Raw genomic sequence first — 22149 nt, forward strand, 5'->3', positions numbered from 1 at the left:
AGGACGAAGGGAGTAGCACGGCGGGGGTGGTGGTGGGGTGGTGGTGATGGTGTATTTTCATGATCACTTCCTTGTTCACGTGCAACACGATCAACCGCCCTGCCCCTACCCGGTCAGAGACGGCTAAATGTCTCTCCTAACGCCAGACTGACTACAGAATGCTAGTCGTGGCTGTTGGAATTAAAAGAATTTCCAGTAAGCCAGGTACTATGAACATGTCAAACCCCCAATACGTTCGACTTGGTGCACGTAAAAATCACCAGTAGCATTAATTTGATTAAATTATTTCATAAGGCATATAATTTACAAAAATTAACTTCACATGTACTAGGCGACAATACTCTATTAGGGCGCTTAAAAAAAAATCCCTAAAAGCTTTCGTTTAAATCAAGCTTTCAGCACAGACAGAGACTACCTTCTAAATCAGTGTTATCACAAGTGAAACTAGGATGTAAACCAGACAAAAGAAACTCTTTCAAACTTCAAAACAGGGCAGACTTTTGGATTCCAACAGAACAGTCAGAAATGAGTCAGGACTATGCTATTCCTGATAAATGGGAGAAAAACTACCCCGAAATCAGACTCAGACTCTTTCAAAACTACTCCTCCCTTCTACGCACGAACATCTCAAGCTTTCCAATGACTCGGTGTGGTCTAACGGAAAGGCGATGGGTTTGGAGCCCAGATCTGGGTTTCCATCAGGCTCTCTGCCACTGCTAGCTACGTGAGCCAGGTCTCGTCACCTCAGCCCATCTATAAAGTGGAAACATGAGGAAGACTGTCCCGAGGTTCAAACAAGACAGTGCTTGTGAACGTGCCTGGCATAATCTCTGAGCCTCATTCACATGTAAATAACTATCAGTACTTATATTTACAAAGCAGTGGCAGAAAAATGAATGAATAACAGACCTAGTGTTTCAGAGACTGTGAGAAAAAAAGGGGGAAAAAAATGCAAATAATTATTATGGACTATACATATACCACTTCATATTTTACAGAACTTTACAGTTTACAAACTACTTTTGCATATATAAAGTAACTGCTTGACAATAGAAATGCACAATTTTCCCTAGAGTCACTTCCCATTTTCACTGTACAAACAGAATGCTTAAATAAATGCAATTAAACTATCCTGACTCTTAGAGTAAAATATTCCAAAATCAGTCTATTGGACCCATCCTAAATGGGCCGGTAAGCCCCCATAGTGGGGCCACTTGGGTGGTCAGCCTGTATTTAGTAGAACACAACTTTACCCAGACATTCAAGGAACCTCCCTCAGTACTTGTTAATGAGTTGGTTTTGTAATCTCTTCTTTAAACCCTGCACTCAGAGGCTTGGGAATTGCATTTATGTATGTTGAAGCTGATTAGCTGACATGACCTCTTTCTTTTCAACAAATAAAACATGAAACTTCAATCTCAAAAAAAAAAAAATAAAGTAACTGCTTTAGAATTTGTAATGAAGCAGCTTAACGCAAATAACATTTATTTTGCTAAGTTTGTTTTCGTTTAGAACAATTTTTAGTCACTAACTTGAGAAACCTAAAGGTAATCTTAAATAACTGCAATGATGTTGTATGATTAACTAAACCAGAAGAATCTGTTATAAAGTAAAAAAAAAATTTTTTTTAATTTATAATAAATACTGAAAAAGTATCATCACAAAGTGGTGCATTTCATCATCAACCAAGGGCTCAGCAGACGCAATCAAACCAAACATTTCTAACAAAAGAAAGAGGTCATTGCACTGGTTGTCATGACAGACGCACAAGAGAGAAAATCGTCTTCTGATCTCCATCCCATTACTACAACCCAGATGTGTGACGAGCCACGTGCACAGTGCAGTGGCCATCATGCGTTACCTGTATTTCTGTTACACTTAAGGTCCTTCTGCTTGATTAAGGGCCTGGTTATTAAAAAACAAAACAGAATCCTGAAACACAAAAACCAACCAAACAAAAACCAAAGTTTATACCTTTGAAATATTTAAAATTCAGCTTTATTCATTGATTTTCCTTGGAAATACCTATATTCCTGGAGAATCTTCACCCACACGAACGTGGCTCAAGCACGCCTCCCCTACCCCGCCCCGATCATGGCACCCCTCTCTCTGACCACTTACAGACCCCTTGTCTGTAGTACAAGCAACGACCTCTCCACTATAGTTCTAACTGAGCTCCAGAACGTGTGCTCACACGTTTCCTAAAAACTTACACTTAGGCTAAAAAAAATTACTCTAGGCCCTCAGAGAAATGTGCCCAAGGAAATGCACTATTCCGCTAGATATTTTTGTAAATCTGTTAACCTTATACTTATTTTCATAGAGAAACTTTGTCTAGATTTCAGAGATAAACTCTGCATGTATTCAACATCAACTGTAACTGTGCCCCTACTGGAGATGATCTGATAACTACATTTCCTCCTACAATGAGATTGGAAGGAGGGCCTGGTACCCCGTCATCACGAGCTGAGAACTGTCTGAAGGCATCTAGACCCCCATTCTTCCTGCTTGCTGGCCTCCATGCCCCTTACCCAAAACCACCTAGGAGTGTGTCCAGAACAGTTCACAGTGACCAGCTCACAGCAAGCGTCTGAGAGTCCAGCAACTCTCAAGGTCACTGCTCGCTCTGGGGGGGTCCCTGCCTTTCCTCCTCCTGTTCCCATGCGTGGAGCACATTCCTCCAAGTCCCAGCACCTCTCGGTACCTTGCTGGGGCATCCGATTCATTTAAAGACAATCACTAAGCACTATGTCCCAGACAATAAACGACAAATAAAACATGTCTTTGCCTATGATGGGGGCAGGGTCTAGTGGACAAGAAGGTTTCTAAAATCATTACATCTATTTAAAGACTATCGACAATAGTGAGACATAGGGTGGGCTAGAGAACTCTGAGGAAGAAGAGTCCTGGAGTAGCCAGGGAAGGCTTCTAGGAGGTGGCGGCATCTGAAGCCAGCCTTGAAGATCAGGTAAGAACTTTTCAGTTATGAATGTAAATAGGGGAATCAGACAAGTCCCACTTTCTCCATCTTCTGAAGTGATTCTTCATCTGTACCTGGGGTAATCTCCCTTAAATTGTTATTGAAAGGCAATATAGCCTAGAGGACAATAATGACCTGAGTTCAATCCTAGCTCCATCATTTTCAAGTTGTGTGACACTGAACAAGTGTGTTCACCTCTCTGAATTTCTTTCCTCCTATCTGTGAAATGGGGAGACGACAAAGACCTTGTGAGATCGTCGTAGGGATTAATGAGATAATACCTAACGCTGTGCACAGCACACTGAGAACCTAATAGAGACCCGTCACCTCTTAGCTGTGTGCGACCTCGCCTGCCCTGCTCTCTGCCACTCCGGCTGGCGCTGGGTTTGCCAAGTCGCTGCTTCAGCGCTCGCTGTCGCGCAATGTGTGCGTTTAGTCACCTGCTCAGAGAGACTCCTCTTGACCTCAACCTTAAACAGTCCCACCCCTCGCTCTCCATTTGCCTGCTTTATTTTAACTCAGCGTCCGTCTGTCTCCTCCACAGAACGTTGGCTCCACAAGGGGAGGGCCTGGCTTTGTTCACTATCGTACCCCAGCATCTGGAACAGTGCCTGGCACACGGCAGGCACTCAGATGTATCTGTTGACGGAATTACCGTAAAACGGGAAATGTAAAACTGGAGTAGTATCCACCTTGTAGGGTTTGCTGGGGCCAAACGAGATGGACCCTGACAGAGAAACAAGTCACCACGGCCGGCACACAGACTGAGCCTCAGCCACCACCCCACCAGCCTGGAGACAGATCAGCTTGCGGTGGGGGAGCAGACGCGGCGCTCTGCAGGGTCCGGGCGGGGGTGGTCTCCGCTCAGTGTCAGCACTACACCACGCGCCGCCGGGTCTCCAGGCTGCTAGGTAAGGAAGAGCCCCGGGGTTTAGCAACAGTACCGGCTTTCTTGGTGTCAACTTAATAACTTATGGGCGACGTGCAAGGCACAGCTCCTGGCTGGCCAGGCTGGTGAGATGTTCTTCTCTAGTCTCTGTGGAAGACACAAATAAAGCACACTGTGAGTCCACTTCCACAAAAGGGAGCAAGCCATAGGCGGGCTGACGAAGGATCAACAGGAATCTAAGACGTCAGGCCCGTCACTGAATATCCACAAGACGCTGCGAGCTCTTCCTGGCCTGTCCTGGTGAACCACCAAAGTGGTGGTCACGTGTGAAATGGCATCACTGACTCTAAAGAACGAAAGACCTTGACAAGTGACAATGAAAAGGACATGCCGGACGGCGGAGCAGCTCAAGCAGAACGACGGAGGGAAGGAGGTGGGGCTGAGGGCTGGACACCCGGCTTTATTTGGCTGAAGAGCAACGCGGGGGGAGGGCCGGCGAGGCAGGCTGTGCCCAGACCACGGGAGGCCCCTGGGGGCTGAGCCGAGGAGTCGGAACTTGGTCTGATGGACTGTAAGTCGTTCCTGAAAGTTTCCGCCCAGGGAACCGCCTATTTAAGTTCAGTAAAGGCGGTAGCCATCAGGCAGCTACTGCAGAGACGGGGCTGAAGCATGAGCTTCTAGTCAAGGGATAACCAGGGAGAAACAAGGAAGGCGGACTCAGAAAGGAGGGGTTGGCTGGGAGAGGTAAAACCGGCAGGTGTTGTGAGCAGCAGCTGTGAAAAAACTCTGAGGACATCAGGAAATGGAAGGAACAAGACCTGAAGCTTCTGTGAGGCCTGTTGTGTTTCATCACTAGCTGGGGTCACGATGAGCCCAACAGGGCGTGTCAGCTCCGTATCACGCGGGGCAGCTGTGAAGCACGCGTGCGGCAGCTACGGCGGTGACGGCCACCAGTGCCTCCTGGGCCTCACTCCCGTGCCTGCCTCCAGTCTGGCAAGGAGAGGACCAGAGCGCTTATGAATTACTCAAAGCTGGCTCAATCTCACCTCTTCTATGGAACACGCCACGGAACAGCCTTTGATGCCCACGACTGACAGGGCCCTGTGCCACCTCGCCACTCTGGCACGTGGTGGCCTTCCTTGCTCCGCCGGAGGGCCTGCTCTCCGTCCGCTGCACCTCCTGCTCCCGCCACAGGCTGGAGATGAGCACGCTTAGCGGCCCCGCGTCACCGCGGGGGTTCGGAGAGCCCGGTGGAGGCGGAGTGCGTGCCGGCAACCCTGCAGCCTGCCGGGCGTCTGGCACTGCCCAGCAGTACCAGCTCCAGCCCTTAACACTCCTCTCCCCCCATCAGGAAGGGATCAGTTTCCTGAGCCGCAGCACTCCGGCCCACACACACCCGCCCCACGCGGTCCATCACTGGAGCATCTTTGCTAAGCATATGGATACGAGCACAGATATTTCTTGAGAAGGGGGCTGTGGGAAGTTTGTGGACAATAAAAAAAAAAATAAGCAATTCTATTTGTACACTGGAACACTAGAAAATAATTCAGTCATCAACGAGGCAAAAGCACAAAACTAAATTTTAGGTAAAAATTAACTCAAGGTAAATTAAACTAACAGGAATTAGATTTCTTCTAAGTCAGATTGTCAGATACTAGAGTTTTAGGAAGCTACATTTTAGAAATGTGACATACATAAGAACATATTATATGGTGTGTATGGATATACATGTATATGCATACATGTATAAATATACACGTATAGTATATGTATCAATATTTTAAGATACCAAACCTGGGTCCACAGATGATGCTTTTTGCTTTTTCCCCACCTTTCCTCTATTTTCCACATTTTTAAATGGGGAAAAAAGGCACATGTATTTTGAAAACATATCAAGGAAAGCACACCACACTCATCACACCAGCAAATAGTTAAGATAATGCTTATGTCAACATCTTAACTATATTTTTAAAAAAGCAATATTCAAACATTGTTTTATGTTAATTGTGAAAGACAAAAGCTGTTTAAAAATGTTTCACACTTCCTGAACTTCAAAAAATAATAAATATATAAAGTATATTATGTTAACTTCTGCTGCATTACAAAGATAAGTTATAATGGCAGTTTCAAAAGTAAAAATTTTCACTCTAAATATAATTAACATGGAATTAAAACTGAAAAATAACTTGGAATTCTATACAATCCTGTGAGTAATCTAGTATTATACACGTATGTCTCATGTTAAAAAAAATCAGTGAGCTATATTTAAACCTATTTCATGATGGTAAAATTATGCAAATTTTAAAAATTATTAATAATTTTTAATGTTTAATTTTTATAAGCTATTCTAGAAAGAAGTAATCCTAATAAAAATGAGCAGACGTCTAACACATGGCGATTTCTTACCACGGCGGTGGGGTCCTCTGCCTGACGCCTGTGTGGCCTCTTACCTGACACGGAGACGGCATGGGTCCGAACGCCCTGCTTCTCGCTGTTGGCCAGCCTGGAACAGAGGTGCAAAGCCGTGAGTGCCACGCTCTTCAGACCACACCGCCAGCATTCATTCAAACCGTGAGCTGCCCAGAATCAGGATGACTGTGCCACTTCCCAGGGAGACTGCACAGTCTAGAGGGGTGATTTTGTAAAATACTGGATTCTACCACCTGAGGCCCTTAAAGTCACCAGACGGCTTTAATGTTTTAAAGACCAGAAATTAAGACAGAGAAGTGAAGGAGCGCTGAACTATAACACCACTGAAAGTGGTGTACTTGGCTTAGATTAACTTTAATTTAGATGCTGGACTGCAAGGGAGTAGCCGAAGTTATACCACAGAGGGAACGATGCCTGGGACTGAGGTGCGAATGTGAAACACTGTTACACGACTGGCCCTGCTTCAATTTCGAGCACGTCCAAGAGCAGGCAGCACATTGACATATATTGTTATTATTTACAGACTGAAACAAGGTAAGCTTAATGCATCCGGTTATTTGTTTCATGAAACGGCTCGACAACGTTAGTGTTTTACATACACACCCACATAAAATAACATTTTGGCCAAAGGTTTCAGTGACATTTTTAAAAAATCCAAGTATAGTTCAGTTTAAAATTTTTGGAAAAGCGTAAAACAGAGAAAAAAGGAACCCTATAGTCTTTATTTATTTTTTAAAATATTTTTGTTGCATTTCTTTTACTTATTTATTTTTAAGTCAATTTATTTATTTCTTTTTGGCTGCTTTGGTTCTTCGTTGCTGTGCACGGCTTTCTCTAGTTGCGGTGAGCAGGGGCTACTCTTTGCTGCGGTGCACAGGCTTCTCATTGTGGTGGCTTCTCTTATTGTGGAGCACGGGCTCTAGGCGTGCGGGCTTCAGTAGTTGCAGCACATGGGCTCAGTAGTTGTGGCTCGTGGGCTCTAGAGCAGGCTCAGTAGTTGTGGCGCACGGGCTTAGGTGTTCCGCGGCATGTGGGATCCTCCCGGACCAGGGCTCCAACCCTTGTCCCCTGCATTGGCAGGCGGATTCTTAACCACTGCGCCACCAGGGAAGCCCAGAACCCTATAGTCTTTAGATGTCAAAGTTACTTTGCTCTTTTTATAAAAGAAAACTTTTTCCTGCTACATAAGCCTTTACTCTAGAAGTACTAAGTAAGAATTTTTCCTAGTATATAGAATTTATATTAGGTAATACGGGAGCTTAAAATAGTATATCCCCATTGAGAACTAGAAATATTCAATATGCAACTGCATAACCTCTATAATTAAGGGTTACAGCACAAAGCCATAGCCCTGAGTTCCTTTTATGGAATTCTCTGAATATGTGAAACGGTATCTTTATTATAAAAGTTTAACCAAAGTTGTTTTCTAACAAATCACCAGCTCGTCTTCTATTGCAGCTCCATGACTTATTGTCACTATCTCTGAACTACGTTTATCAGGAGGTCACAGGTGCACACATTCATAATAAGCAGGTTACACCATCTGCCTCTGTATCCTGTTGATAGGACACCGGGGTCTTCCTTTGCTGTGGGTTGGGATGCTACTTCAAACCAACTTACAACTTCAGGGATATCTGCCCTTCTCTGATCAGTGGCAATAACAGGTCTGCTGCTCTATGATTTGTGGAAATTCTGCTCTTTTAAAGTTTGCTTTATTTGTTCAGTTTTTCTAGGATTTCTTAGCACTTCAAACCTACTCCCTTCTTCCTCACTTTTTTATCTTTGTTTATGATTCCAATGTGTTTTAATCCTCAAAGTCATCTCTTAAAGACTTTCCACAATTGAAGATACAATGAGCATTAGCTCCTTGCCTGATGTGGGACATTAATAAATATCTATTAAATATTGTTGAGTTTGTGAAACACAAGGCCTAAAAGCTAAGAGAAAGCTGGTCTCACCCATCCCTCCACTCGCCTGCCCAGCTACTGTGTACCTACTGTGTGCCAGATACTGCCCAGTGTCAGGTCTACCACGTCACATGACCCGGGCCGTCAATGAGGCCACAGGGTGTGAGCAGCAGAGAGGTAATTGTTTAATGTGAGATAAGTTATAGGAAAACACACAGGGCTGCTCCTGGGACTGGGGTGGTGGGAGGTTTCCAGAGGCAGGGATGCAGGATGAGACTCGAGCAGGGCCCTGCTGAGGACAAGGCTGGAGGGAAGGAAGGACGGAGGATTCCAGGAACTGAAGGAAGTTCAATGCGACTGCGGAGTGAGCATGAGGAGTGGGAGGGGAGGCCGGAGGGGCCGGCAGGGACCGTCGGGCAGCCTCCTGCCAGCTGGCGGAGGATGTGGCCTGAAGCTAAGAGCAGCAGCAGTCACGCAAGGGGTTCACGAGGAAAGGTCCCTTCTGCTGCTGTAGGGAATGGATGGGACGGTAGGCAAAACGGGACAGGCAAAGGTGGGTAGGAGGTGTGCAGAAAAATGGGAACCCAGAAGACCTGAGACTGCTATCCTCTGAGGTGGGCCCTTGGCTGGTGTTTAGGAGGGTTCCCGCCAACCCCTAACTAGTAAGTGTGGTTCACTGTCCTTAGACTGTTTGTACAAATAATATGGTTCGTGCTGAACTCTTGCCTTCCTTCTGGGAGTCTGGAATTTGGGTACATGCCAAGCAAAGTGTGCATACACGACCAGGCCCCCATAAAAGCCGGGGTACCAAGTCTCTAACTAGCTTCCCTGGTAGACAACACTCCACGTCATCACAACTCATTCCCGAGGATCAGGTGTGCCCTACCTGAGTCCCTGAGAGAGGGCTCTTGGGAGCCTGCCCCTGGCTTCCTCGGGACTTCATGCCATTGCTCTCTGCCTGGCCAATTTTGCTTTGTATTCCCTGGCAGCCATACATCACAGCTGAGAGTATGATTACGTGCTGAGTCCTGGGAGTTCTTTCTAGAGAATCACTGAATGGGGTAGTCTTGGGGACCTCGACACAGGAGTCTACTGGAGGATCCCAGACAGGTGATAACAGCTAAAAACCGGGGAGGGATGGTGGGAATGTGAAGTGGATGGATCTTATAGTTAGGAAGCAGAAAGGAAGGAATTGACGGTAGACCGGTGACAGAGGAGAGAGAGAGTGACAGAAGAGAGGTGACGCCCAGGTTCTACCCTCTTCATCCCTATATGCAGTGGCCTCTCAGGTGCTGTATTCTCTGCAGGTGCCTTGGGATTCTCTTCAAATCTCTCTCTGAGTGCTCAGCACACAGCTGTAATTGTTTATTTACCTGTATATCTGAATGTCTAGATTGTAACTTTCATTTGGTCCCCAATTCCTAGCACAATGGCTGAGAACAGAGAAGTTTTGGCATTCTTTTACTTGTACAGATTGAAACATCTACTATGAAATTCATGACATAAACAAATTTAAAAATTAACATAAACTACATATCTTTAATTTTCTCACTTGTAAAATAGCCAGAATGGTATCTATTTTCAGGTTCTTATAAATATTGTCACTGACTATAAAGTGACTGTTTGACAACAGACCTCCCTCATATGATCACTACTATTCTTCAGCTCTCTACTGAACTTAAAGGGAAAATTCATTCTACACTTTTGATTAAACCTAAATACATGATTTACAATTGATTTGATTTCTTTCTGGAAACATTTGTTTTCCAGTTTCCTAATCATATATGTAGAAATTTGATTACTCAGGCAAATGGATAATAAAGCATAGTGACTTCCTCCCAGTTTCTAATGCACAGGAATTACAAGACACACAAAGCAGTACTTACTTTGGTATCGATGGCAAAGCCCGTTCACCTTCTGGGGAAAAAACAGAAAGAGAGAGATGAGATTCCTTCTATTCCTTTTGAAAAGATTATGTATAGAAATCAGAGAAAGAAGATGAGTCCTATTTCAGAATTTTAGCAATAACCCTTTAAAACGAAGTTGGTATACTGCCTATCTATCTTAGGTTTCCATGGTTTTATTTTCAGTATTTATGACAAATATACACTGCCTGCAGGTGCAGACTATATAAAAGGTATTGCCAATCAAAACCAAATGCTAAGGGATAAACTGATGAAAGATATTCTTCCCAGGAGACTCTAGAAGATGAAGAATTTCTCATAATCAAAGCCAACATTCTTTACCAAAGACTGAACGTCCTGCGGCAACACCAAAACCTGTGCAGGGAACACACAGAAATCCAAAGGAAACAAACCCACAGGTTGTGTTCCTGCAGGAACAGGGGCAGCCAAGGGGCCCAGCAGCCTCAGAGGCGTGGCCTTAAGTGTCCTGTGGACTTGGCTTCGGGAGGTGCTGAGGCCCCCATGACGGTGACAGACCCCCCGCCCCGTCACGGCTGGGCTCTGGCCAGCGCATCACCGGGAAGCTCCGGACTCTGCTCAGGGGCTGGAGAGATGTGCTCCCTCCCCTTCATTAGTGAACCAGGAAGCATGGAGCCCCTGCTTTAATCTCTCTTATCAGATGAATCTGGTGGTAAACCCACCCCACCACTCCCCTCGCTCCCCAGGCCACGGGTTACCCTTGTCCAGGTCTCCCGTCCCTCCTCCTATGCCCCGGTCCCGGTCCCGTGTGAGTGCAGGCCGTATGGCCCTGAACACAGCATGATGCCTTCACACATTCCATCCCTTGAAAGATTCTCTTCCTTCTGGTGGAAGCTTCATCCCTCAATCTTTCAAAGCTCAATTCAAGCTCAACCTCCTCAAAGAAGCCCTTCCTGGAACACCCCAAGTGGCTCTGGATGGCCTTCCTGTGCTTCTGCTGCATTAGCAGAGCACTTCCCACGTATCAGACGACTTAGAAGGTCAGACTTAACCCGCCCACAGGCCACCCCCCACCACCAGCAGAGGACCTGGCACTCACAGCCACTGCATAATACCCAATACACTGCAGAAATTTCATCCTAATTTCCTCACTATGACTTTTTCACATCCAAATTTCAAGCAAAATAACCACGTTATACCATGAAGACCAAACTTAGAATAATTGGAAAATCCTATCATTAGTTTATTACCCCATGGATGCTACCACCACCACCTTACCCACACTCAACACTGTCAATTAATCATATGGGCTTTCAAATGGCATGTCAGTGTGATTTCTAGCTGTTTTACTCTCTCTGTTGAAATTTCTACTTCCTTGGAGAGAAAAAGGAACCAGATTATGAAATATTTGGTTAATACAGACTTTATAAGAAGCTTGGCAGGAGTAGGAAGAAGGCTGAAAATGAGGTGATTAACAACTGAAGGAGCGTAAGAGAGTCAATTTTCAGGAAACAAGAACGTAGCAGAATATTGAGAAAAATGGCAACAGACACTGTGAGTAGCAGCGTTATAAAAATCCCTAAGTTCTAACTAAAACGCCCAGTTCTAGGAGCTAATCTCTGACACTGCTTTAAATTTATCAGTTGAATGAGTAACACATGCTTTCTCATGGCATTCATGTGGTCTCTTATTCCTCAGAATAAATTCCTTAGGATTCAGGATACATCTTTGTATTAACCCACATTTTTATTTTCATTTTTAGAACTGAGGCTTTTAATTTTTGAATAAAAGTTTTTATCTACTGTTTTTTAATTAAATAATCAATACAGATTCACTGTAACAAATCTAATCATAAAGGTCTATAATGTAGACAAGTTGAAGCCCCCCCGCCTTCACGTACAATTCCACCTTCCTTAGGGGTATTCATCGTCCACACTTAACGTTCCAGACTACCAGACTCCTTGTATGCTTATAAACACACACAGGTTTGGCTATACACACACACGTGCATGTAGGTTTCAGCACGGAAACAGGGCCAGCTCGTCTTTTCAAACAGCTGCATGGCATCTCACACTCCCTTATTTATTAGCTACTAGCTCCACCCCCGCAGACACCGGGGTCGTTCCACATTTTGTGCTACCGAAGACAGTGCGGCAGGGGCGCCGCATCAGTGGTTCTGTGGGGCTGTTTCCAGGAGGGGCCGGCAGTGCCAGGAGCAACCGAAAGCACTGTCCCAACTCACGCCGACACAGTGGAGTGTGGAGGGCACTTCGCAACAGCCCCACCAAGAATGGGTATCACGGTCTTTCCACCCATCTAACAACAGGTTAACAGACACAGAATGCTAGCTGTCACTGTCTGTGTCCATACGCTTACTGGACAGTGTACGTCCGTTCTTCTATAGGTGCCCATTTTTACCCTCTTATTCAATGAGCTAGAAGAACACTTGAAAACTAAGAGATTTTAATTCTTTACTGTATGTATTACAGATGTTTCCCCTTCTGTGTCATGGCTTTAAAAAGCATTTCTTTTACTAGTAGAAGCGCTTTCATACTTATGTACTGATGAACTCTACGGATTTGCTCTCCGTGCCTTCTGGGTTTTGTGTCAGGCTTAGGAGCAGCCCCACCCTCACGATGTGCAGTATTTACCATCATCCTCTGTACAGAAACCCTCCTTGAGAACGATGAAATTATGACCCTGATTCGCACAATTCTTTCCTCTGAGGAGAATTTTACTAAGATTGAATTTTACTAAGATTGAAAAATTGCTACTGAGCTTTCTTGCAAGTAAAGGAAAGGTCAGATAACTCCCCACGATAAGGGCCAAGGTCACACAGCGACTCTGCTGGAACCTGGTTCAGGGCATCGGACTTGTGACTCTTAGTTTTCTGCCCCAATGATACCACCTTTAAAAGCACTTTCTAAATTCAAAGCAATTATGGTGGATCACAGAGCTAACAAAGTGCATCTGGGCACATCAGACCTCAGGTGTAGAACTTACACGTCACTATAACTGTTAACACTCGCAAACGTGTACGTGCTCCTTACCATTAAGCAGTTTATAGTCTAGAGAGGACAGATGGGTACGTACATAATCGTTACTTAAAGTACATCCCAGGAAAATGGTACGTTAGAGTTGTGGAAAACGTGTTTCACATTTATTTGAAATTTAAAAAAAAAACTAAATTAAAAAATGCACATGTGCTCTTGTCCACGTATTTCTGACTATAATCCATTAAAACATTTGACTGAAAATATTATTTCAATTAGGCAATATAACCTCACTTTAGGTATCTATTATAAAATAGTCATGTAATAAGTACATATGCTGTGATTTAGAATAAAGTAAATAAATTATCAGACTCAATAATTAATTCTATAAAGACAACATAAAATTGGTAACAACCAATGCCCTACTAGGTTTTTATGAGAAGCATTTTCATTTATGCTGTTTTCATATGAATGAAAAATTTAATGCATCTCATTTCATGAGATTTGATATCAAAATGTTTCTCCCTAGAGGGGAAAAAAAGCCAATTAAAAACCAACACAGAAAGATGTTAAAGCTTCAAACATTTAATGACTAATGTCTGAATGTTATTTTTTTGTGTACCAACAAATTGATGAAGAACATTTTGGTAAATCAGGATGAAATTTAAAAATTATTCACTAAGAAGAAGATAGGCGATATGGCACATTTAACATTTTTCATAGAATACTATCTTTATATGAAGCAACTTTCCCAAAACATTTAAATAATGTTTGCAAGGTACATACCCCCATTTAAAGCACAAAATGAAAACTCAAAAGCTCATGGATGCAAAAATTTTAACTGAGAGTAGCCTTTAGATATTTCTAAAAGCAACTTCATTACTATATTTCACATAAAGAAAGCTATGATAAATACACACTATATTTTAGGAAAAAAATAAATGAAGAGGCTTTATTGGTCTGATCATAGTGGGAAAAACATTTTTGCTAGATTAGCCACATCCTGGAACCCATGCACTTACTGGCCTTTTGGTTCATGGCTTTAGATACTGTTTTCAGAGCACAACACCCTGACACTAACTTTTAAACAAAGGTTCCAATGATGCCTCTGCTTCACACCCTCCCTCAACGCCCTCCACCTGCTGTCAGCACAGAGAACTCAACCGCTGGGCAGGCAGGGCCCTCTGCTGTGTCTACACTTGGAGCTCAGGGCTTTGTCATCTGCTTCCCTTGTGCCTCCACATACGCTTCCCCATTCGCTCACCGCTCAGTCGTCCCCGACTCCCTCCAGGGATCATCCTACCCACAGAGGGGAGTGCTGGCAAGGATCCTGTGGACCCACCTACCAGGCTATAAAGTAGGTACCATTCTTCCGTTATGGACGAGGAATCTCCAAGCCAAGGCTCATCCAGTGTGTCAAGATCACACTGAAACTAGCAGCAGCGCTGCAACAACAGCAACACTGAAGTTTCTGACGCTGTACGTGCCAGCACGGCCCCAAGCCACCTACACACGAGGCCGTCCCCCCACGACTACACAAGACAGGGACCACTCTTTGTGTCTTGTGGGACGGAACTGAGGCACAGAAAGTTAAGTACTATGCAGATGGCATTCACTCATGATTTGAACCCATAGGTCAATACAATTCCAAAGCCAAGCTTTTTCCTGCTTTATTTCAGAAATCCAAATCCTCTGAAACACCCCATCTTACTGCCTTGCGAAAGGCTAGAGACACAGTCATGTTTCTAAGGTTCATCACATCATGCTTAGAACTACTGCTCTAAGCTTTTGAGATCTATGAGAAAAAATAGGAAAGAGACTTTATTTATCATGAGTTACAAGAGACTTAAAAAAAAAAAAGACCCAGAACGTAATCCCAAAAGTTTATTTAAAAATGTTAATGCTAACCTAGAAAATACATTATGTTGCTCAAAACAAAAGGGTCTAAACACAATGTTTCCTTTAAGCTCTGTCCAAACCCAGCTCTTAGGCTGTGAGCTGGATCACCTCCCTAGAAAAGCAAGAATACAGATCCACTGGGCTGAATTATTCATTCACTCTTCACTTTCACAGAGCGATCTAGAAGGACTGCAGGCTGTGGGGTGAGCTCGGCTAACGATTCAGAGGGAGCGCTGGAACAGAAGGAGAGCTCACCTTTCTGGGGCCTGATGATGAAAGACTGTGTGGCCCCGTGCACCAGCCGGCAGTACCCGTCTATCAGGTCGGCCATGTTCTCGGCGATGGTCAGGGACGGTGCTGTCACCGTCAGAGGCTGGACAGGGGAGAAGACCCGGAGAGAGCCGTTATTGTTCTTTGCAGTAATCAAAGGGACAGCTGCACTATGACATCAGATCTCTAGATACACTTGAACGCAGAGAGGAGCGGGAGCGAAACAAGATCTGTCGTAAGGTCTGAGTGAAAAAGGAAGTTTGATATTTAAGGATGTTATTCCTAGAATGTGTGACAGAAGGCAAACCCAGGCAAAAAAAGAAAAATCACTTAAACCGAGACTCCCTTTCTAGAACAAAAAGAGGTGAAAAAAAAACTTCCCTTCAGAACGTCTGGTCCCTTAGGCACGCTCTAATTAAGAAAAGAATTTAGAAAATTAGTAAGCTAAAGTAGAGCTTATTTTAGAAACTAGACAAACGTGGAGTAAATTTTTATCAACCACCCATCGTAATTTTTCTGACATTAAAGAAAATTAGTGGAATTTCATTATTTTGAGCAGGCATAGCATGTTCTGCCTAAGAGCTTAGAAACCACACTTTTCAAATTAAACATGCAATTATGATAAATTTCCTAAAAACCTATCATTAAATGTTATCCAGGAGATAATCAAAGCTGTATTTTACTTTCAAACACAAGTATGTCCTAACTCATGTAGTCTTCATAACCTCCTTCCAAAGGGACAACTTATCTCACCTGCATTATCCTAAGTATTATTTGAGGGTAGCAAACAGAAAGGAGGACAGCCTGAAAACCATGGTGCAAACAAGAAATTACTGAGATATTTTCAGGAAATTTCAATTTGCAATACGGTTTCAATATTTCATGGCATCATTTGTTTAATTCTGAGAATCAACTGCCTGGAGCCTAGAAATGCTGCGATTCCAAGGCAGCAGGAGCAAGAAGACGTGAGGAGCACTGAAAACAAACCATCCCAGCAGGGGCTGCAGCAGAGCAGAGCCCAGGTGTGCGAGTGGGACCAGGCGAGCTCCCAGAACGGGCTTCACCCACGAGTAAACCTGCGTGTGCCGCCAGGTTGTGCGGACTCTTCAGTATGTGAGTATTCTCTGTCCGTCTTTCAGAAAGGTCACCTTATGCAGTATTTGCCAAATGTTCATTTCTCGTGCCAGGCCTGCCTTTACTTTCCACACCACGTGCTGATTAAGAAGAGGCTCTGGGTCCAGACTGTCTGGGATGAACTCCATGTCTACCACCTACTAGGACCGTGGCCACCATCCTGTCCTTGGTTCCCTCATCTACAGACTGGGGGTAACCAAAGTATCTCGAAGTGCCTCTTCCGCTGGGTTCTGAGGATGCCGTGTGTTGCCCTTGGCTTCTGTGTCAAGTGTCGGACAGTGGGGACATACGTGGCAGAAAGTACCAGCTGCTGCCGCGGTTATTTTCCTAATTATTACCCCCCAGAGAATGCCACATACTGCACAGTCCGGGAAATAACACTGTAACATAGTTTACAGAATTTATATAATTCTAAGAGGTTGATCTTCTTGGTAATTCATGATAATCTTCCAGCACCTCCACAATAAGGCTCCATTAATTTTTAAACCTGTTTCCTATTCTTGAGGGCATTTAATCATTACTATTTGTAACGTAACGCTTATTACATTAGAGAAAGCTGTGATTCTGATGACCCATGAATACTTCACCTGCATCCAGAAACAAGCGTCATTTCTACAACAGCGCTTCATTTTCGTCTCCCCACCACGGCGCACGTGAGCCCTCCTTACCTCGGGCGCTCCTGCGACCTTCAGCTGCAGCGTCCCCTTCCTGTCCTTGTCTTCGCTGTTCGAATACTGAATGGTCTGCACTTGATTGAAGTCGGCCAGGTGTGTGGGCTTTGGGAAGAAAAGGCAAACACTCTGGACCACAGATGCAGTCCTCATGGTCCCAAGCCCACCTCATCCTCCTGAGGACGCCTCCCGGGACGGGATGTCTGAGGAAGCCAACTGTCCCCGTCGCCTGGGGGCCTTTCTCCCTCTGAGGAGTGGTCAGGGACCTGCTAGGGCCCCTTGCTCACCTCACGGTCAGGGACGTGTCTGCTCTCTGTGCCCCTGCTGGCCGAGGGGCACTCCATGCTCGGGGGCTGCACAGGCGGCCGCCAGTCCCACATGACGCAGGACAGAGAAGGGGAGAAGGGAGTCCCGGACCTGACTCGCCCTCTGGCCGGGGGGGGGGGGGGGGCGTGTGAAACTCCTGGCCTGGGGGAGCGTCCTGCTCCGCTTCTCACAGGTGGAGGGACCTGTTCCCACTCCCAATGCACCCTGAGCTCGAACAAGTCTCTGAAACGTTCTCAAGTTCCAGAGTGTAACCGTGCTAGGGAGACGGCGGGTATCCAAAGGACCCGCCCCACACAGACAGGCCAAGAGAGACACTGTTCACTTTCCCAAGAGGAGTGAACTCTTTTTTCTTATGCAGACAGAATATGCCCATCTGTCTTTCATCCTCTACCATTTCATGACAACGACCGGTTTGCGTGAGACGATTCCGACAGGTTTACCCAAAACAATCGGCCTCGTTAGGACCTCTTTCTCTTAGAACATCACCGGTATCAGCCCCTCCCTGCCAAGTGCCCCACTCAGCACAGATTATGCCACTGGGACTGAGCCGGAATTATGGTTCAGAAGGGGACTCCTACCCCGCGCCCCTTCACAGCGAAGCGTCTCTGCAGCACTGCTCTCAGGCACGGCTGTGCTCTGTCAGGCCCTCCGCACGGACGCCCACGGGCAGTCCTCCATCCCCTGGGCAGCACACAGCACGGCCCCCACGCCCGGCCCTCTCTCGGCCTCTGTGGCCTCTGCCCTCATGGGCTTTCCTCCTCCCTCCCTGGCTCTCTTTCCTTTTCCTGGCTTCTCCCCTACTCACCCCACAAACGTTCAAGTGCCACAGGGCTCTGTGCTGGGCCCCGTTCTTCTCCCCAGCTGTGCAAGGCCTGCCCAGCGAACACCATCCAGTCCTATGGCACAAGTACCATCTCCAGTCCTGAGCTCGGACTCAAGTATCCAACTCCCTACATGACATCCCCGCGTGGATATTGGAGAGAGACTGACTGCACACCCAGCACAGTCACGGGGACCCCCCCTCAAAACACCTTCCCCCTCCAGTCTTCCTCACTTCAACAAAAGCATCACCATTCAACCTGGTTCCTGAGTGGAAGTATGAAGGCATGATTACTGACTCCCCTCCTTCCCTTACCCCATATCCAGCCCAGCTCCCAACACCCAGAATCTGTGCGTTTTCCCTCATCCCCACGGCCACCACTCCAGTACAAGCCACCGTCTTGCATGGTGCTCAGAATCCGTCCTGCAATTGTTTCCCAGCCAGTGTCCCTTCATCCGTGTTCGTCCTCTACACAGACAGCCCCCGGAAGCCAGGGAGGTACTTTAAAATGTAAATCTGGTCCTATTAAGTCCCCTGTAAAAACGGTACAATGCTAGCCAAAAGGAATCCAACACCCACCTGATCTGACCTCTGCCTGCCTCTCTGACCTAATTCCCCACCAGGACCTCGTCTTGATGGGATGTGCTCTGGTCTCAGTGGGGCAGGGCCATTCCCTGGGGGTTGTTTTCAGCTGACCAAAGAATGAGGAACATGAATGAGGACCAGGGCTGTGAGAGGCCATATAATGTGCAGGAAATTCCCACATTGTGAAAAACTGTCTTGTGTCCTGAATGGCTTTCAAACGTCCTGGTGTTTATTCATACTGGTGCAAAATCTGATTCTAGAACCCACATCTATTTTAAAACACAAAGTATGCTCTGCATGGAATTTTCCAGGAGTGCAACTTAGGTGTAATTCAGGGAATATTACACTTTCCTGTCTTTGGAGTGTTACTATGAGTTGCTCACCACTTTGGAAAAGGACATCACCGAGGGCGATGCTAGTCTGATGTTTGAGTTGCTGGCACAAGGTACATACACTGTCATAGAGGAGGCCTGAGGCTCCTTCTAACACACTGGGGACCAAATATCATTAAGTCAGTGGTGACACATGAAATGAGAAATATCTCAATTAGTTTCAGTAAATGGTTATACTAAAATATTCCCATTACTGGCATCTTACAATTTAAAAAATTTCCAAAGCACAAAAAGAAAGTTGAGTTATGGAAATTATTGTATTTAACTTATTTTTTATTCTTTCTTTTAACCCATTGTTTTTCTGCCTCATTCTGACATTATCCCTCAAGGTTGGCCACATAAAAAGAATAAATTTTAAAGAAGTACTTAAAGGGAACAGCAGAAGAAAAGAATAAAAATAACCAAAAGATATTAGGAAAAGGAAATCTGTGAAGATAAATACTGAAATTAATAAAGACAAATAGATTAATGCTATAACCCTAACCGCTAAGCCTGTCCTTCAAAAGCAGCTGAAATAAATCCTTTGCAAATCTGAAAAGAAGAGACAAATCCAAATAGACAAGCTTAGGACTGAGAAAGGATATAGAAATAAAGTTACTGGAAAGATCATAAGAGTATCACGAGATGGAACTCCATGGCAACAATTTAAAAATGTAGAGAAGCAGATGAAACACTAACAGTATGAATTACCAAATCTGACACAAGAAATGGAAAACCTGAATAGATCTATTACTACTGGAGAGGTTGAAAAAATGGTTAAACACCCACCATTGAAAAAGGCACCATGTGGTTACATAGATTGATTCTATCCACCTTCACAGAACACACAACTCTACCTTGACTTAAAATATTTCAGGCCACAAAATGATGAAAAGCGCCCTAATTCGCCTGATAAAATTAGTGTAACTTCTAATATCATGTCCTCATAGAGCTAATATAAAAAGAAAAGACTAGATTGATCTCACATAAATATTTGCAAAAATTCTATATATTAGCAAATATAATAAATCACTATTTCAAAAGAATAATATAGCATAACCAAGTAGGAGTTATTAAATGGCTCAATATCAGCACATCTAATCAAGATAATATAAAATAATAACAAATTAAAAGAGAAAAAACCAGGATCATATCATTAAGGCTGAAAAAGCCTTCAGTTAAATTTAGTTGCCACTCTTAATAAAAATTCTAAGCAGAGAAAGGCATAATTTAGAAACATGAAAGATACTTTACTAAAGGGACTTTCCTGGTGGTGCAGTGGATAACACTCTGCACCCCCAATGCAGGGGGCCCGGGTTCGATCCCTGGTCAGGGAACTAGATCCCACACGCATGCTGCAACTAAGAGTTCGCATGCTGCAACTAAGGAGCCCATGTGCTGCAACTAAGGAGCCCATGTGCTGCAACTAAGACCCCACACAACCAAATAAATATTTTTTTAAAAAAAAGATACATTACTAAAACCCAACATCAAAAATTATCCTAAATTATGACACACTTTTAACTGATAAATTAAAACCTAAAACAAGATAGGGATATCCTCTACCACCCGTTATTAAACATGATCTTCAAGGTGCCTGTGAATATGAGAACAGGAAAGAACTGCATAGATTAGAGAAAAAGCTAAAACTATTCTTTTTTTTTGCTGATTACATGATTATATACCTATAAAATCTAAGATTCTAATAAAAAATGACTTATTAAATGAACAAGGTTGCTGAATATATGATAAACAACAATCAAGTATATTCTGCTATGCTCACAGTATGAATTTTAAATTGGAAATGCCCAAAAAAAATTTTCCCAATAAGGCCAAAAACTCTATAATACTTATGAATTAGCTTAATACAAAAAATCTATACGAAAAAGACTATGACATCTTATTGAAGGATGTAAAAGAAGTCCTGAATGGGCTTCCCTGGTGGCGCAGTGGTTAAGAGTCCACCTGCCAATGCAGGGGACGTGGGTTCAAGCCCTGGTCCGGGAAGATCCCACATACCGTGGAGCAACTAAGCCCGTGCGTCACAACTACTGAGCCTGAGCTCTACAGCCCATGCTCCGCAACAAGACAAGCCACCACAATGAGAAGCCCGCGCACTGCAACGAAGAGTAGCCCCCGCTCACCGCAACTAGAGAAAGCCTGCGTGCAGCAAAGAAGACCCAACGCAGCCAAAAATAAATAAATAATTAAAAAAAAAAAAAAGAAGTCCTGAACAAATAGAAAGACATACCATATTCTTGGACAGACAACTAACTAATATCTACTTTCACAAATTAACAAACAAGTTGGAATCCCAATAGAATTTTCTGCTAATTCTATAACTTTGGTTTTGAAAGACTAAACAGCCAGTAACACCCAGGAAAGTGTACAAAGGAAAAACGATATATGCAGAAAGTGTACCAAAAAAAGATGACACAGGGATGCAGCACCAACCCACAGCAATCCCATCTGGATGGAATCGGTACAGAAAGAGAGAACTGTGTCCTTGGACCAGAACAGAGGATCCAGAATTAGATCACAAAGATGGCAGAAATTCAACTCAGAGGTAAAAGATACGATTACTGTGCTGACATGGCTGGCTGTTCACTGGGATACCGACAAGAAGAGCAACAAGGGGGCAATGACAGCAGCCAGCATCCTCTAAGTGCTTCCTCTGTGCAAGGCCTTCACCTCAACACTGCACACTCAGTACCCACTTAATCCTCCTACCACCCCTCTTAGGGAGTTGTAATTATTATTGCCATTTTGCTGACGAGGAAACACAATCCGGCTGTGAAGAAATGGACTCAAAGTCACAAGGCCAGCATGAGAGTGACCCACTGGGAACCCCGGCTGCACACTCCAGAGCCCATCCTCCGGACACACCACAGGCCCACCTTGTACCATACACAAAATTCCACAGGGGTTAAATGCAAAAGGACAAAGAAAACCTTGCAAGAGAATACGAGAGACTACAAATCAAAGAGAAG

The 22149-nt window shown here is 44.5% G+C and overlaps 1 protein-coding gene across 11 annotated transcripts in view; it reads right to left on the reverse strand.

Moving 5' to 3' along the window:
- The window catches only part of PTK2 (protein tyrosine kinase 2), a 262366-nt gene that overhangs the window by 85645 nt on the left and 154572 nt on the right, over window positions 1–22149 (reverse strand). For all 11 annotated transcript variants that reach the window (XM_061172265.1, XM_061172261.1, XM_061172260.1 and 8 more), the window contains 4 exons: window positions 17054–17161; window positions 15237–15354; window positions 10093–10123; window positions 6320–6372 (listed from right to left, as the gene is read on the reverse strand). In XM_061172265.1, the coding sequence (XP_061028248.1) occupies window positions 6320–6372; window positions 10093–10123; window positions 15237–15354; window positions 17054–17161 (310 nt within the window). The remainder of the gene's footprint in view (window positions 1–6319; window positions 6373–10092; window positions 10124–15236; window positions 15355–17053; window positions 17162–22149) is intronic.

The sequence above is a fragment of the Eubalaena glacialis genome, chromosome 17 (assembly GCF_028564815.1).
Source record: "Eubalaena glacialis isolate mEubGla1 chromosome 17, mEubGla1.1.hap2.+ XY, whole genome shotgun sequence".
Lineage (NCBI taxonomy): Eukaryota > Metazoa > Chordata > Mammalia > Artiodactyla > Balaenidae > Eubalaena > Eubalaena glacialis.